Raw genomic sequence first — 17500 nt, 5'->3', positions numbered from 1 at the left:
TACCCCTCCCCGCTTAACCCCCCGTCCTCGACCCTCCACTAATCCTCAAGAGGATTCCAAAATAAAAAAAAGAAAAGAAATAAATCAAAATGATGCCTGCACTATACATCCTCGTAATTCTTCTTAGAAGCTACAACACCACTTTTCCTTTCGTCTTTTTTTTTTTTTTTTTTTTTTTTTTTTTTTTTTTTATATTGGTAGTACATACGTGGTCATTACACAGTCCAAAGATTTATCTCTAAAGGATATTTTTATTTATCTCTCTCGTGTCGATCAAAAGGGAAATTAAATTTTGAATGGATGGTTCTTAACCTCTTACTTTTTTCTCTCTCTCTCTTTCTTTCTCCCTTTTTCTCTTTTCTATTTTTTTTTTTTTGGTTAGAATAAAAAAAGAGAAATATATGTGTATGTAACTTCGATTGGTAAGCTCTTATCTCGGTCGGTAATTTTCGAGCTCGAACGTCCATCTTTTTTGTTTTTATTTTTCTCTTATCTTTTTTTCTTTTTCTTTTTTTTAAATTCCTCGCAAAAATAATTTCTCTAAACGAAAATAACGAAAGAAAAAAAAAAGAAAAAAAAAAAGATATTTTTTTCTTCGAATTCGAATCCTAAAAAAAAAAAAATGAGGACACGTATTAACAATTATTTTTCTTCGATAATATCGATTCGAATTCGAAAATAATATGCAATATAATCAATTGAATTAAAACGATACGAGCGCTAGCATGAAATTTAACGTGAATTCGAAAAATTCATAATTAAAAATTGAACACGTTGGGAACAGATGTTATCCATCTCTTTTTTTTTTTTCTTTCTCTGTCTTCGTTTTATAAGAATAATAGATTTTTATAATTATTATAAATTCCCTTTTCGTATAAAACGCGATATAAAATTGTTCATGCGTGTAATCTGTATACATAACCTTCATTTTGTTTTCATTAATTATATCCATTTAAACGATAAACTGCAACGCGGGTAAATAAAAAAAAATATATATATATTTTATTGTTATTTTTTTTTTTTTTTTTTTTTTTTTATAATAAAATTTCATTTCTTCCAGAAAAAAATAATGCTATATAGAATAGTATAGAGAGAGAGAGAGAGAGAGAGAGAGAGAGAGAAGATATAAATCTTTTTAAAAACGTGGGTGTCAAGAATGAAGCGGGTCAATATACCTGAACTTTGTACCCAAACGAATCCTAAGAAAATAATTTGAAATTTATTTCTGCACTCCGAAGATAAAACAAAACGTTTTTCTCTTCCTGATTTTCTCTCTCTCTCTCTCTCTCTTTTTTTTTTGTAAATAATCCTAAATAACAATTCTTTCGATAAAACCCAAGAAGGGTTTTTTTTTTTTTTTTATTTAATACTAATCGTAAATTATCTGAAAATATTTTTCTAGAGTATCTTTTTATTTTTTCTTTTTTATCTTTAATTTTTAAAATATTCAAGAAATACTGGAAGAATATAAAATCGTACCATCCTTTGGAAAATCTTACAGAATAATAAATCTTAACCTCACTAATACCTAACTGAAAAGAAATCTTTTAAAAAAAAAACTTTTTTCCTTCTAAACTGAAAACACGAAGTTGCTTTAAACGATTAGAATTTTCGTAAAGGACGATGTTGTATGCTTTTAAAGAAAACACATGTTCAGAAATTCTCAAAGAAAAAAAAAGAAAAAAGAAAAAAAAGAGAGAGAGAGAAAAAAGAAATTTTGAGGTTATAATTGCTTTCGAATATTTCGCAAACTTTTACCAAAAACGAAAGCTACATGTAATATCGATATTTACAAAAAAAAAAAAAAAATAAATAAATAAATAAATAAATAAATAAATAAAAAAAAAACAAAACAACAAGTACAAAAAAAGAAAAATAAAAAGAAAATCGAATATTTTTCAGGTTAGAATCCACGATCGATCGTTCCAAATATTATACATCAATCGAAAACAATTAATAATCAGTAATAAAAAACGTGACTTTCTCTTTCATTTCTTTCTTCGAATAAAAATTATCTGTGCGATTTTAATATTTGCATTAAAAAAACAAAAGGAGAGGAGGGGGAAAGAGAGAGAGAGAGAGAGAGAAAAAGAAAAAAAAGGAAAAAAAAAGTGTCATTTAAGAGACGTCATCTCGAACGATGACAAGGGGGGAGGCGGGGGAGTAGAGGAGCGTCAAGAAAGAAAAAAAAAGGAAAAAAGAGAAAAGAAAAAAAGAGAACAAAGAAGCACAAAAAACGCTTAGTAAAATTTCAAATCTTAACTAAATTTCTCTCTCTCTCTCTCTCTCTCCCTCTATCTCTATCTTTCTGTCTCTGTCTCTCATTCTATCCATCCATCTTTCTCTCTCTATTCGGTATTTCCGTTCTCGAAAGTAGAATCTAATCGTGCATACTCGCTTGGATTCCTTAAGGAGTACGGTATACGAAGGGTGAGGAATGTCGACCGCATCAAACGAGTGTGAGAGAGAGAGATTGAGAGAGAGAGAGAGAGAGAGAGAGAGAAAGAGAGAGAAATACACACAGACAGAAAGAGAGAGAGAGAGAGAGAAAACTCAGTTGGGTGGTCGGGAACTCCACAAGTGGGCGAGAATGAGGAAAAGAGACAGAAATACATATACATACATACATACACACACATACATAAATACATACATCATACGTACACGCACATACATGTATATATGTACATACATACACGTGTATATATACACTATATATATATATATATATATATATACACTACATCTTAGTTTATCTAATCCATCGAAATTTTCTATCGAAATCATTCAATCCATTATCGAACGCGGGAAAAAAAACAAATGCCTAACGGTGTATCTCTCTCTCTCTCTCTCTAACTCTCTCTTCGTCTTTCTATCTCAAACTATCTCTCTCTATCTCTTTCTAGCCGAAAAACAAATACACCAATGCTCTCCTGCCTTAGATCGATCATTGCAATAACATCATAATAATATCGTAACGATCAAAAATAACTCTACTTTAAATTTGCATCGAGGAATGGAGTTAAAAAAAAAAAAAAAAGAAAGAAAGGAAGAAAGAAAGAAAGGAAAAAAAAATAGTTGAGAATAAAAAGAAAAACCAAACGACGATACGATAATAATAATAATATTAATATTAATATTAATATTAATATTAACATTAATAATAATAATAATAATTATAATAAGATATTTATCTTGAATCCGCGTTCGATCGTTACGAAGTCGATGCTTTTTTTTTTTCCTTTATATTTTTTTTTTCTTTTTTCTTTCTTCTTTTTCACTCTTTCTGAGCCAACAACAGGTGGCTCCGAATCGATCGATGTCGAAATGAGAAACGAGAGAAGAAGTTAAAGGAGGACGTATAAGAAAATGAAATGAAATGAAATAAAATGTATATGAAATAAAAAGAAAATATTAATAAAAATTTTAACTTACTTTTTCGTGCCTGCGTGCGTGCGTGCGTGCGTGCGTGCGTTTGTGTCCGATCTACGGTGTATATCTTTGCGTCTATTTACTTGTGTGTCACTTTCGATGATAATAATTTCCTTCGATCGTTCTTGATCTTCGTAAAAATGAAAGACAATGGGAAAAAAAACAAAAAAAAAAAAAAAAAAAGAAAAGAAAAAAAAAAAAGTTGAAATCTAAATTAATTCGCACAATGAAGATTTAAACACTGCAAATTTTTCAATTAACGACAAATATATACACAAAAGAGTCACAATAATAATAATAATAAATTATTATTAATATTAATATTATTATTATTGAGAAAAAGAATAATAATAATAATAATAATAATCACATTGTACTAATCACACTGTAACGATATTACAAATACACGTACGCATTTATTATACACGTACAACAACGCACGGATAGAAAACGAACGGACGAAAAGGACGCGACGTGAAAATATTCATCCGACGAGACGCGTGACACCTCGCTCGACGGTTGGCGAGCGAATGAAATGAGATACTCGCTTGCTCCCCACTACCAGCGTACACTAGCGTCCTCGTACGGAACAACTCTCTACTAACTCTGTCGATAATATCGATTCACTCTATTATCAATCGATAATGGCGCGTATTAGAATACAATATTTATACTATTCATTTTGTTCCTATCTTCGTGAAAATGAACGATACGTTTCTTTTTCATTTCCTTTTTTTTTTTTACTCATTCGATCTCCTTATATATTTTTCTTCCTTTCCATTTCATTTTTTTTCTAAATCACAAATTCTTGTTAAATATAAATCATTGTACGCTTATACGTCGATGACGATAAAGTAGTTTTCTACATTGTCTCTACGTATAATTGCAATTTTTTTTTTCTTTTCAATTATTTGTTTCTTTTTTTTTTTTCTCTCTTTCTTTACTTCTTTTTTTTATCAAAAATATGTAAAATATAAATAGTCAAGGAACAATAAAATAGTGTACGTGCGTGCGTATGTATATACATATATATATATATATGTATATATGTATGTATGTATATATCTATATTATTTAACTATATAAACGATTTATTTACTCTTTATGTGTATATTGAATTCTATACATAATAGCATAGGACTGCAATATCACAATTTATTGCCCTAATTGTTACTAACATTTTGTGTTAATGAATAATTGCAAAATTATTTGGTAACATCTAAGGCAACATTTCTTTTCCTCATCTTTTATTCTTCTTTTTCTTCTTCTTTTTCCTCTTCTTCTTCTTTTTCCTTTTTCATCCCTTTTGTAAATTAATCCATTTTCTGTGATAGAGATATGTGTGAATGCTTTGGTGATTCGCACAATATATTTCCTTTCTTTCTTTCTATTTCTATATCATTTTTCTTTTTTTAGTGATATGCAAGACTTCACACACACACACACACACACACACACACACACACACAGACAGACAGACAGACACAGACATAGAGGCGCGCACGCGCGCACACACACACACACACACATACACTCGTGCATTGCATCATAATTATATTATAATAATTACATATATGCATAATTTCTAATTGCCCTAATTTAATATCTAATTCTTTTACTATTTTTAATTTCATTTGAAAATTAAATCAATCATGGGTTTTCGTCGAGCACAAGTTTCTTCTAATTCTTCTTCTCTTTTTTCTTTTTTTCCTTCCTTTTCCCACCCATCCTCCTACTACCCCATCACCCATTCGCGCAAATAATTTTTTAAAAATTATTTGACACTTCTTGTCGATTAATTTAAAAAAAAAAAAAAAATTATAATAATAATAATAATAATAATAATAATAATAATAATAATGTAAATTATAAATAATACATACAATAAAAAAACATGTGCTCATATACATATACATGACACGCATACATACACTCACACACACGCACACATATATATATATATATATTTATATATATATATATATATATGTACATATTAAATTCATGGCATGCATATCTATTTAAAATAGATAAAAATAGCATCTTTAATAATATGCAATAGACAATTAAATTGTAATAAAAAATAAATCATTATATGTAATATAAAATAAATCATTATTATAAAAAAAAAAAAAAAAAAAGAAAAAAAAGGGGAGAAAAAAAAAAGAAAAAAAAAAAAAATCAAACAAATACAATACACGACATTTATAATAATTAAAGGAAACATATTATTTGTCTTAAAAATTATAAATTGAGAAATACTATTCGAGCGAATTCATAATTATTAGAAATTTTCTTTTATTGATCGACATTTCTTTTCTCTTTCTTCTTTTCTTTTTTTTTTTTTTTTTTCTTTTTGCCTGCGATACGATAAACACACTATTACATCTAAGTGAGAAGAGAGAAAAAAAAAATAAAATAAAATTTAGAAATATATAAATATATATATATAAATATATATATATATATGTATGTAACATTTGCTTTGTGAACATTTAAAAATATTATTAATTAAAACTTAATAAATCGTTGTGTGAATTCGTTAATAACATAAAAAAAAAAAAAAAAAAAAAAAAGAAAGAAAAAAAAAATTATTTCCTCCTCCATTATCATTTGTAATATATCATTTATATGTAAAAACTTACCTAATAAATTCACATTTATACTTAATAATACTATTGAAAAAATATGAAAACTCTTTTCTTTCTTTTTTCGTTTTATCTTTTTTCTTTCCATCCTTCCTTCCTTCCTTTTTCCCCCATATATATATTTTTTTCTTTTTCTTTTTTTTTCTTTTTTTTTTCTTTTTTTTTTCTTTTTATTTTTTTTTTTTTTTTTTTTTTTCTTACAAATTTTTACTGCAAAGCAATTGGTACCAGTCAGGTCAACGATACCATTGATTCTTGTCTTTAGTTCTTCCCGTTCTTTTTCTTTTTCTTTTTCTTTCTTTCTTTCTGTTTTTTTTTTCTTTTTTTTTTCTTTTTTTTTTTTTTTTTTTTTTTTTATATCTTTCTTTCCCTTTATGTCTTTTTCATTTCTTTCCTTTTCTTTTTAATATTACATTTGTTTTTTTTTTTTCTTTTTTGGTCCATTGAATATTGCTATATATTTCTTTCGTCAGGCAGCTTAACTCTTTACAAGAGTTGTCAAACATTATCTACTCGATTCAAAATTTATTAATTACGTTTTGGTACGGAATAAAAAGTAAGCTTCTTCTCATCTTTTTCTTTTTCTTTTTCTTTTCTTTTTTTCTTTTCTTTTCTTTTCTTCCCTCTCTCATTCGGTAATAAGTACTGCGCTTGTTTGTTTCGCACAGTCTTTTCTCAGATTGTTTTTTTTTTGTTTGTTTGTTTCGTTTTTTCTTGGAGAAAAAAAAAAATAATAATAAAAAAAGAAATCATACCAAGAACCACGTAAAATCATTATACAATAATTAATATACAAGATGTGATATTATTATTATTCTCTCTCTCTCTCTCTCCCCCTCTCTCACTCTCCCTCTCTCTTTCTTTTTAGTCAATGTAATAAAATATATATATATATATATATATATATATATATATATATGTGCATATAAAAAAAAAAGAAGTTAATAATTTTCTAGAGACTTAATTAACTTAACTAAAAATTTGGATTGATCTTTTCGATGAAAAAAAAAAAAAAAAAAAAAAAAAAAAAAAAAAAAAAAAAAAAAAAAAGAAGAAGAAGGGGGAGGATATAAAAATATAAGCTATGTTAACTCATCGGTACATTGTTTCCTTTCCTCTTCCACGCGTTGTCGTGTACGATTGAAAGCCTCGGTTTTTAAAAAATCAACAGTTTTGTAGACCGTAGTATTTGGTGGTGATTGGGCAGGTGGTAACGTCGACGAGGCAAAACTTTCCGTTGCCTCTAAATCAAGATCTAGATATTGCAAAACGACTAAACGTCGATTTGACGCAGGTATAAACGTATTATTGTGATCCTGATAATAATATATCTATAAAAAACAAAAACAAAACAAAAAAAAAAAAGGAAAGTAAAAGATATAATACAATTGTCGAGAGTGACTTGATTTGACGCACGTCATTGTTTTTTTTTTTTTTTCTTTTTTTTTTTCTTCATACTATTTACCTCCTCTTTATCATCGAAAGCATTATTATCCTCATCCGACGTCGACTGATGTCTCACGGAATGCGTATGCATTGGAGGAGTAGGACTAGGTGCTGCTCGCATTCTACCTCTTCCAGGTGGTGAAGCAAGTTGTAATGGTCCTTTAAAATAAATCAATTCATTAATAATCATATACAGATATCACTGTAATACCATTTGATCAATTAATTCTAATCCATTAAATAATAAAATTATCTTTTAATAATAATTACCTTCTATAGGTGATTTGTTCAATGGTGGTTTAAGTTTTCTATTAATACTTGGCGGTTCAGCAGGTGAATGTTCGCTAGAGCTCATTTCTAACGTTGATAAATTAGTACCAGGTGATGCCTCGTTGCTAATAATTGACGTAGAATCGCTTGTTTTTCTACCTGGTTTTAATTCTCTGTAAACAACAGGCGGTGGTGGAACAGCAATCGTTGATGATGATGATATTGAAACAACTGTACTATTATCTCTTATCAATGGACTTGGTAAATTCGAATAAGTTGCTGTCACTGAACTTTCCGATCTTGGACTTGGTGGTTCATCCTCATGAAAATCATATCGGAAAACACGTGTCTCTTCTATTGTACTTGGTGCGGCATTAGAATAAACATGTTTCTCCGTTGTCTGTCCAGATTGATGGGATCTAGGAAAATCATATGATTCATCCGTTACCGAACCAATTGCAATAGTATTTGGCGCTGGTGTAGCAGGTGTTGTTGGCTTTGAACTTTCAGTAGCACCATCCAAATTTAAATAATTATGTCCAGGATTTTCAGGTAACATGTGCGGCGGTTTAGGTGGTCTTGGTGGTGCTGATAATTTTTCTACGGCAGGTGGTACAGTTGAATCCACTATTCTTAACTTTCCAAATCTCTTTCTAACGCTCCATGAGCCTATCTCAGCGTCAACAGAATTCTGACCTCTGGAGTCGGCTGTTTTTATATGTTAAGTTTAATATATATATATATATACACATACATATGTTTTTTTTTTTCAATTATATATACGATTGATAACTTTGTTCTTTTCTTTTTCTTGATCGATCTTTTATTACCTGGAAATGTATCCCAATTGACACTTGGTACAGGAGCTGTCCATTCATCATCCGTAAAGACACTTTCTGCGTCAGTAGTCGTAGGTGATCTTGGTGGTGAAGGTGCTAATCTTCTTGGAGCATCATAATGTTCTGGTCCTTGTCCCATTCCTGAACTAAGAGAACTGGTATCGTTAAGACGACGACCAGATATACATTCGCTAATAGGAATATAAGGCCCAGATATTGTACTTGTTGGTGAGATCGGTGGTGATTCTTGGGATTCATATTGAAACACTATATATATATATATATATATACATATATATATATAATAAAAAATTGTTTTTATACATAAATCATAGAATAAAATTATCTTTTTGATTTTTATAATATAAATGAAATAACGATTTACTTTGACATTGTTGTTCCTCATCTTGAGTGTAAGCCTTTAAACCGCAAACTTGACAAACAGCAGCGACCCATTTGTTCATATCGGCTTCACTTTCAGCTACCAAATAATAAGTTCTCTTTGGTGTTTTAACATTGAACGTAAATTGATATTTTTGTTTACAATTTTCAAACCTAAGACCAGCATCAACCTAGAAAAAATATTTATGATATAATAACAATTGACAAATGATTAAAAAATTTCTTATAAATTATATATTACCTGTTCGCATTGATCAAGATCTATACGACCTTTTAATTTTCTACAACGTCTGTCCGTATAATATTCTAAAAAGTATTGTCCAGGTAATTCACCGCTGTGTCTTAATGCGAACCAACGTTTTCTCCATCGCTGTAATCAAAAATCAAAAAAGAAAAAGAACCAATCGACATTATTGTCAAGAGATAATAAAGATTCATTCCTTTGTAATAACAAAATTAAAAGTTAAATTAAAATTTAAGTAATCCTATTAAAAAATATTATAACTTTTGATAATGTAATTTATAGGATGCAATAGTATAATAGAATGAAAAAGAAAAACATAAAGGAAAAAAAATAAGGTTAGGATTTCAATTGTAAGCAAAAGAAAGAAAAAGAAAAAACAAAAAAAGAAAAGAAGTTTTATTGGAATTAACTTACAAATGAACAAATGTAAACAAATGATACAATAATAAATTTCATTTTGAGCTCAATGATAATAACGACAATAACAAAAGGAAAAGAAAAAAAAAATAAGAAAAAAAGGGAAAAGAAAAGAAAAATTGAACGACCAATAAATCATCTATAATGCCATTAAACAAATAAAACTTACAGCTCTCCATAGTTTAGTAGGTGGCGATTTGATGAGCCATCCTTCATGAACGATTTCTTGTGTAGTTTTAAGAACCTCCATTACTAACTATAACAATCTCTCATCAATTAAATCTGTTTGATTATAAATAATTTCGTTATACGGTATAACATTGTCACATTGGGATAATAAAACCACCGAACACATACGAGAACAACGGCACGCTCGTCGTCCATTTATCTATTTTTGGACGACACACTGACGATCACTACACTGATATACATGAATCGCCTGCTGATCTCTTCCACGATGGCAACCTACCACCACCATTACCACTACTACCAACATAATCAATATAAACACAACTGTCGCAATCGCCATTACCATCACTATCACTACTACCAACACAATTCCTACACTGTTGGAATCGCCATTACCATCATTACCATTACTACCAACACACAATCACACAACTATCGGAATAGCCATTACGATTCACTAACACTATTACCAACGCAACCACAATTTTCGGAATCGCCATTACCAACACAATTATATTTTATATCATAACGGAACATTCATAAGACGTGTATTTGTGTAAACTTCGTATACGTAGAGAGAGAGAGAAAGAGAGAGACAAAGAGAGAGTGAGAAAGAGAGAGAGTGAATATTGAAAATCGGAGAGCATTGAAAGATATATATATATATATATATGTATACGCATATATCGTCGCCATTACTAAACTGATATAAACACTCGACAAAGGCTCGTGTGTGTATATGTGTGTGTATATTTCTTCATGTGTTCGGTTTCTTCTCGATGACAACGCACTGATGTATACGACTTACGAATGTACCATCGTCCATGATTACACGTACATGATTTCTTTCTTCTTTTCTTTTTAGATTACTATTATTTTTCTTATCATCGTTATTGTTATTATTATTATTATTATTATTATTATTATTATTATTATTATTATTATTATTATTGTTATTGTTGTTACTAATATTATTATTATTATTATTATTATTGTTATTATTATTATTGATTGTATTTTGATTATCAAACGAAATGTTTCAAAATTATCGCGTTAATAAATAATTCTTTTTTCTCCACCTCTCGCACTCGAATTAATTTTTCGTTTTCATTTTTGAGGTTAATTTTTTAAGGTCGGTTTTTTTTTTTTGATAATGCGTAATATTTTTCTTTTCCTTATTGTTTTTTCTTTATATATATACAAATACAATTATATGTACATACATCGTAGAAGCAATTAATTAATCGATTGTAAAGATTTGAGGTTAGAATGGCGATTTGCTTTTTTCTTTCCTTTTCTTTTTGATTGTTTGATCGAAAATACGAGAACATTCGAGACTTAACCTTCTTTTTTTTTTTGATTCTAGCTTTTACATATATATATATACATATAAATATATATCCATTTAAATATATATGCTATATGATAATCGTGTGATCGGTCGAATGTTATAAAATCATTGAAAGATAATTATTTTATTTATTATATCGAAATAATTGTTTATTAATTCGTACGAGACTAATGAAGGATTTCGATTATCTAGATTAAAATAGGCGTAAAATTTAAAATGTCTTATTTATCAAACGATTAGAAAAAATATTTATTTTTCATTTGTTCGATTAGATGTGATTGTTAAAACAGAACAGATTAGAACGGAACGGAACGGAACGGAACAGAAAAATTTGGATCGTCTAGATTAGAATCGGCGCGAAATTTAAAATGTCAAATCTAATAGAAAATCATTCATTTGAAATAATTAAAAAGATTTCGACGAATGTTAAATTGGAAATATAATTGTTAAAAAATAATATTTATTATCTTATTAAGGATCTTTGTTTTCCTTTCTTTCTTTTCTATTAATTTATATCCAAAAGAAATTATTTATTGGTTTAGTATGATTCGTAATAAACGATAAAGAATCTGTTGTCTTATTTATTGTAAAATATGAATAAATACAATGATGATAACATTACAAGTAAATAAACTTTTTCATCGTTTCCATGAATCATTGGTATTAATAAATGAATAATCACGGTTACGATTAATATTACACTCTTGCTTTTGTTATCGTATAAACAGTACTTTTTGTTTTTGTTCTTTTTTTTTCCCCTTTTTTTTCCATTTTTTCTTTTTTTTTTTTTTTTAATTACCACCATCTTTCTCGTCACCTTTCTTGCATTATATATATATATATATGTGTATATATATATATATAAATATATAAATATATATATATATACATATATATGTATGTTATGTATGTATGTATGTTGCATATGTATACATATATATATATATATACATATATATATATATATGTATATATTATCATAATAATATGTTTACCTCGTACACTTTTACACTTTTATTATATAATGTATTTCAATATATTGGAGTTTAATTCGAAATAAATTAATGTACATACTATAATTACAATGTAATCACCTTAATAATTAATTTAATTAATTAATTTATTTATTCATTTAATCATTTATTTTATTTATTATATTCATTTAACGATTAATCGGCGTTAATTCATTTATTCATTTATTTATTTACTTATTTATTCATTCATTTATTTATTTATTTAATATACGACACATGTACCGACTGTTTCTCCAATGAAATTCTTTCCCTTTTTTTTTCTCATTTTTTTTTTTTTTTTACTTTTGACCCTTCATTCGCTTTTTCTTCTTCCTTTCTCTCTCTCTCGTTTTCTTAATCGATTAACTTTAATTTAATTTACTTTATTTTACTTTACTTTATTTTGACTGTGTGATTCGTGAATCGTTTTATTAAATATACCTTACTTTTTTTTCCCGTTTTTCATTTTTTTTTTCATTTTTTTTTTCTTTTTTTTTTTACACAACTCCATATAGCAAAGGTAACATCGGTGTTGCAATCCAATAAGCGAAATCGGCAAGTGTGTGTGTGTGTGTGTGTGTGTGTTTGTGTATTTGTGTGAGAGAGCACGTGTGCGTCTGTCTCTAAAACAAATAAAAAAATAAAAGAAGTAAAAAATAAAACGAAACAAAATAAAATAAAATAAAGTAACTTGTCGTTTATTAATTACTATTTTTTTGTATGTAAAAAAGTTGAAAAAATCGTCCTTGTACTTGCAATACATCGAGTAACGAATTTATTATTATTATTATTATTATTATTATTATTATTATTATTATTATTATTATTATTATTATTACCATTATTACTAAAGCTATTACTATTATTATTAATATTAATATTAATATTATTACGACTATATTAATATCATATAAATATGGCGACAGATAGTGGTGGAGTGGTGGGGGTAAAGGAAGGAAGGAAAGAAGTGGTATTGGTTGAATGGTGAGAAGTGGGGGAAAAGGGGAGGAGCCTCTCCCTTTCCTAATACATATACAAGTTCTATTTCTAATACGTGAAACGGTATAAAATTAAGAACGATTTTAATTAAGATCTTAATTAGATAATTTTGTTTCTTTTCTCTCTCTTTCTCTCTCTTTCTTTCTCTCTCCCTCTCCCTCTCTCTCTCTCTCTTTCTTTCTATCTATCTGTCGTAATTTCTTTCCCTTTTTTTTTTCTTAATCTTCTCCATTATTACAGATTATTATTATAATTATTATTATTATTATTATTATTATTATTCTTTTTGTTTTGTTTTGTAATGCCTCGTGTATATTGAACTGGACGAATCGTTTGCCATATATATATATATATATATATATGTGTGTGTGTGTGTGATTTTTTTTCTTCTAAATTTTTTTTCTTTCATTCTCTCCTTGTTATTTGAACATTGAAATTTTCAAGATGATATATATATATATATATATGTTTGTTTGTTTAATCTTTTCATCTTCACTTTTTCGCTAAACTATTCGTTCTTATCTACATGTTGATATATATATATATATATATATATATATATGTATGTATGTATCTATGTAATAATTATACAGGTATATATTGAGAGCATATATATATATAAAGAGAGAGAGAAATAATATATATATATATATGAGCCGTTGATTTTGAAAGTGGGGGTGGTCCAGTTAGTGAAAAAAAAAATAGTTAAAATTAATTCTTATTACAAATTAACATAAAATTTATGTTTTTATTTATAAAAAAAAAAAAAAAAAAAAAAAAAAAAAAGAAAATGGACGACCCACTTTTAAAATCAATTGTATACAAATATGTATACATATATGTATGTATGTATGTATTTACGTATACGTATATGTATACGTATATTTGCGTATGTGTTTGTTCAACTACAGAGAACGAAGATTCGAAAATTATTTTCGAGAAGTAATTGTTTTTTTTCTTCTTTTCGTTCTCAAAAAAAAATTTCGGTAAAGAAACAAAAAAAAGAAAGAAATTTATATATATATATATATATATATATATATATATATATATGCATGGGCCTATATAATTTTAAAAGAAGAAAAAAAAATTAAATAAAAATGCAAACAAAAACAAATTATTGGATATATATTTCATTGTACGTAAATTTGACTTTTATTTTGTTTTTTTAAATAAGGATCTCTTTCTCTCTATCTCTCTCTCTCTCTTTCTCTCTCGTTTTCATTTTTGCAATTTAAATCTTATGTTATGTATAAATATATACATCTCGATATATTATTATCATCGAATTTCGATGAATATTATACATCGACTTTATTATATTAATATTATTATTATTATTATTATTATTATTATTATTATTATTATTATTATTATTATTATTATTATTAATATTATTACGAATTAATCTTTAATATTAATTTTAAATTTTAATTCAAAAAAGATCGATTGAGAGATTTATTTTCTTCTTGTGTGTGTGTGTGTGTGTGTGTGCGTGTGTACGTTTTTCTTTTTATTTTTATACTCTTTTTCCCGTCAATAGTTAGTTAAATTGTAGAGAATAAAATTTCGTAATGAAAAAACGAACGAACGAAATAATGAAAAAGAAAATCGTAGATCTTTTTTTTATATTATTTTGTTGAAAGTCGTACGGCCATTTTCTTTTTTCTTTTTCTTTTTATCTTTTTATCTTTTTTGTAAAGTTCAATCAAGATTTTTTCCACGATTATCATATATAGTTATTGTTAATGTTTGCTGTTCTATTTCCAAAAAAATATTCTACTTCGAAAAAAAATAATTTTTGAAATTCTTAATTCGCGCGTCCCCCCTCCACCCTCTCGCCCCATCCTATTCCATCCAATGTCGTCAATAATATTTTTCTTATTTTCTTTTTTTTTTCTCTCTTCTTTTATCGAATGAGAACCTTCAATTTGTTTTTAACCATAATTGATTTGAGAATCATTTTTGAGATCATTAAAAGTGAATTGATGATATTGATAAACAAATGATACACATAAATATATGTTTATCAAAATTCGAACTTTGGAATTTGAAAATTCCTAATTTTCCTCATCGTTCTCCCTTCACCCTATATCTCTTTCATCCATTCCTCGTAGTTTATTAGGTTGATAAATTTTTCTTTTCTTTTTTTTTTTTTTTGTATCAAATGGAGAAGAGAAACTCTAAAAAATCATGAAAATTAATTCTTTTTGTTCTCGCTGTTTTTTTTTGAACGATCGATAAGGATTATTTTTAATTTCCTTCTTTTTTTATATAATATATACGTTTTTGAGGAGAGAGAGAGAGAGAGAGAGAGATAGTGTGTTATTTAAAATAATATCATATTTTGTTATATATAAATATTAACAATTAAATAATTAATCATTTTTGAACGTAAAGAAAATTTCCAAGGAAAAAATGGCTGTGCGCGGTCTCTTTTCCTTTTTTTTCCTTCCCTCAGTGGGATTCAAACCCACACGAATTTTTTAAGGATGTGAGTGGTTTTTTTTTTTGAAAACATTACTGTAAACGATTGAGCTGGTTCAACGTTATTACATTGATTTTTCATAATTGTCAACTTAAATAATACCGGCGATATATATATTCATATATAATATAATTTATTTATATATTCATTTAATAATTAATTACATATATATATATATATATATTATATATATATATAAAGAAATAATATAATTAAATAAAAAATAAAATAGTCTCATTAATGAAGATAAAAAAAAAATTATTTCTATATATGTAAAAAAAAAATATATATATATATAAAAAATAAAGCCATACATCATAAATTATGGTCAATCAACGATAATTATATAAATGATTCTGATAGAAAGTAAAAAAAAAAAGAAAAGAAAATGTATCATCGTCTCTCTCTCTCTATCTCATTCTGGAGCTTTCCTGTAAAATAAAAATCAAAAGAAAAAAACAAAAAAAAAAGAAAGAAAGGAAGAGAAAAAAAAAGTAATATGAAAAGAGGATATTGGCATTATTTAGCATGGGGATAAACGAAAAATTTATATCTCATTAATCTTTAATTAGATAATTAATTAATTCACTATTTACGAAAAGTCATAATAAAAAGTATTAATCTATATTCGGTATTTCAATAATAATTAATAATTACTAATGATAATAATAATAATAATAATAATTAATAATAATTAATAATAATGATAAATGATAATAATAATAATAAAATAATATAATAATAATAATAATAATAATAATAATAATTACATTTAATAGTTTTATCTATTGGATGATACTTTAATAATAACTCATAAAGTTACCACAGAACATATATCGCGATCTATATTAAATCATAATCTTGCTCTTTTTTTTTTTTTATAATATAAAAAAAGAAAACAAATCGTATAATACATATATATATATATATATATATATATATATATATATATATATACATATATATATATACGTATATATAGCGTTGTATCATTCACCTCTCGTTACAATAATAAATTGCTACGAAAGCACCACGTACCAACACGGGATACTTCGAGTCCTTATTAATTAATTAATTAATTAATTATTTATAATAAAAATAATTAAAAAAAAAAAAAAAGAAAATAATGATAATAATAATAATAATGATAATAATAATAATAATAATAATAATAATAATAATAGTAATAATAATTATTTATTTGCTTATTAATATTAAAAAAAAAGGAGGGGAAGAAAAGGGAAAAAAGGGAGAAAAGAAACAACAAAAAGTAATTCGAATTTTTTGCGGGAAGAAAACATTAACTTTCGATGCTTGTCGTGCCAAAATTTGAATATTTGTGAAAAGAAAAATAATATATATATATATATATATCTACACACACATACATATATATATATAGACAAAAAAAGAAAAAGAAAAAATCGTGCCCCGTGAATCTTCTTAGAGAGAGTGAGACAAAAAATGTCGTACCAGAGATCAAAAGAAGATTCTTTAATCTTCAAAGAAAAAAAGAGAAAGATAAAAAATAAAAAAAAAAAATAAAAAAAAAAAAAAAAAATAAAAAAAATTCTTTTTCCTTCAATTATTTTCTTTCTTTCTTTTTCTCTCTTCTACTTTCGAATTGCTTAATTTTTTGTTTCTTGTTTTTTTCCTTTCTCCTTTTCTTTTTTACAGAACTTAGTGGAACTTAGTGGAACAAAAGGTACGCGCCTTTCTTCTATTTTTTTTTTTTTTTCAAATTTACAACACCGCCTCCTAC

At 26.4% G+C, this 17500-nt stretch overlaps 2 protein-coding genes across 5 annotated transcripts in view; both read right to left on the bottom strand.

The window, feature by feature from the left end:
• The window catches only part of LOC118446623 (uncharacterized), a 74425-nt gene extending 70820 nt beyond the window's left edge, over positions 1 to 3605 (bottom strand). For 2 of the 4 annotated variants that reach the window (XM_035877534.2, XM_035877544.2), the window contains exon 1: positions 3436 to 3597. The gene's annotated coding sequence lies outside the window, so the exon portion shown is untranslated. Of the gene's footprint in view, positions 1 to 3435 lie in introns of all 4 variants that reach the window. The other 2 variants (XM_035877532.2, XM_035877540.2) reach the window with 2 other exon arrangements.
• Positions 3606 to 7102: 3497 nt separating this feature from the next.
• On the bottom strand, positions 7103 to 10356 carry LOC118446673 (uncharacterized). The gene is made up of 8 exons (XM_035877610.2): positions 10056 to 10356; positions 9868 to 9954; positions 9279 to 9407; positions 9021 to 9207; positions 8627 to 8902; positions 7797 to 8504; positions 7546 to 7685; positions 7103 to 7411 (listed from the first exon to the last, which is right to left on the bottom strand). The coding sequence occupies exons 1-8, from the start codon at positions 10080 to 10082 to the stop codon at positions 7163 to 7165; spliced, it is 1803 nt and encodes a 600-aa protein (XP_035733503.1). The 5' UTR covers positions 10083 to 10356; the 3' UTR covers positions 7103 to 7162.
• Positions 10357 to 17500: the final 7144 nt, after the last annotated feature.

The sequence above is a fragment of the Vespa mandarinia genome, chromosome 25 (assembly GCF_050613455.1).
Source record: "Vespa mandarinia isolate Hongniang chromosome 25, ASM5061345v1, whole genome shotgun sequence".
Classification (NCBI taxonomy): Eukaryota; Metazoa; Arthropoda; class Insecta; order Hymenoptera; family Vespidae; genus Vespa; species Vespa mandarinia.
This window is presented reverse-complemented; position numbering and strand designations above follow the sequence as displayed.

What these genes read in the sequence shown, in the direction of transcription:
- LOC118446673 (XM_035877610.2), bottom strand. Translation starts at nt 10,082, where the DNA reads ATGGACGACGAGCGTGCCGTTGTTCTC. An exon ending in ACGAGCGTGCCGTTGTTCTC is followed by an intron (nt 9,955 to 10,055) that starts GTATGTGTTCGG and finishes AGATTGTTATAG; the next exon opens with TTAGTAATGGAGGTTCTTAA. An exon ending in TGAGGAACAACAATGTCAAA is followed by an intron (nt 8,903 to 9,020) that starts GTAAATCGTTAT and finishes ATATATATATAG; the next exon opens with TGTTTCAATATGAATCCCAA.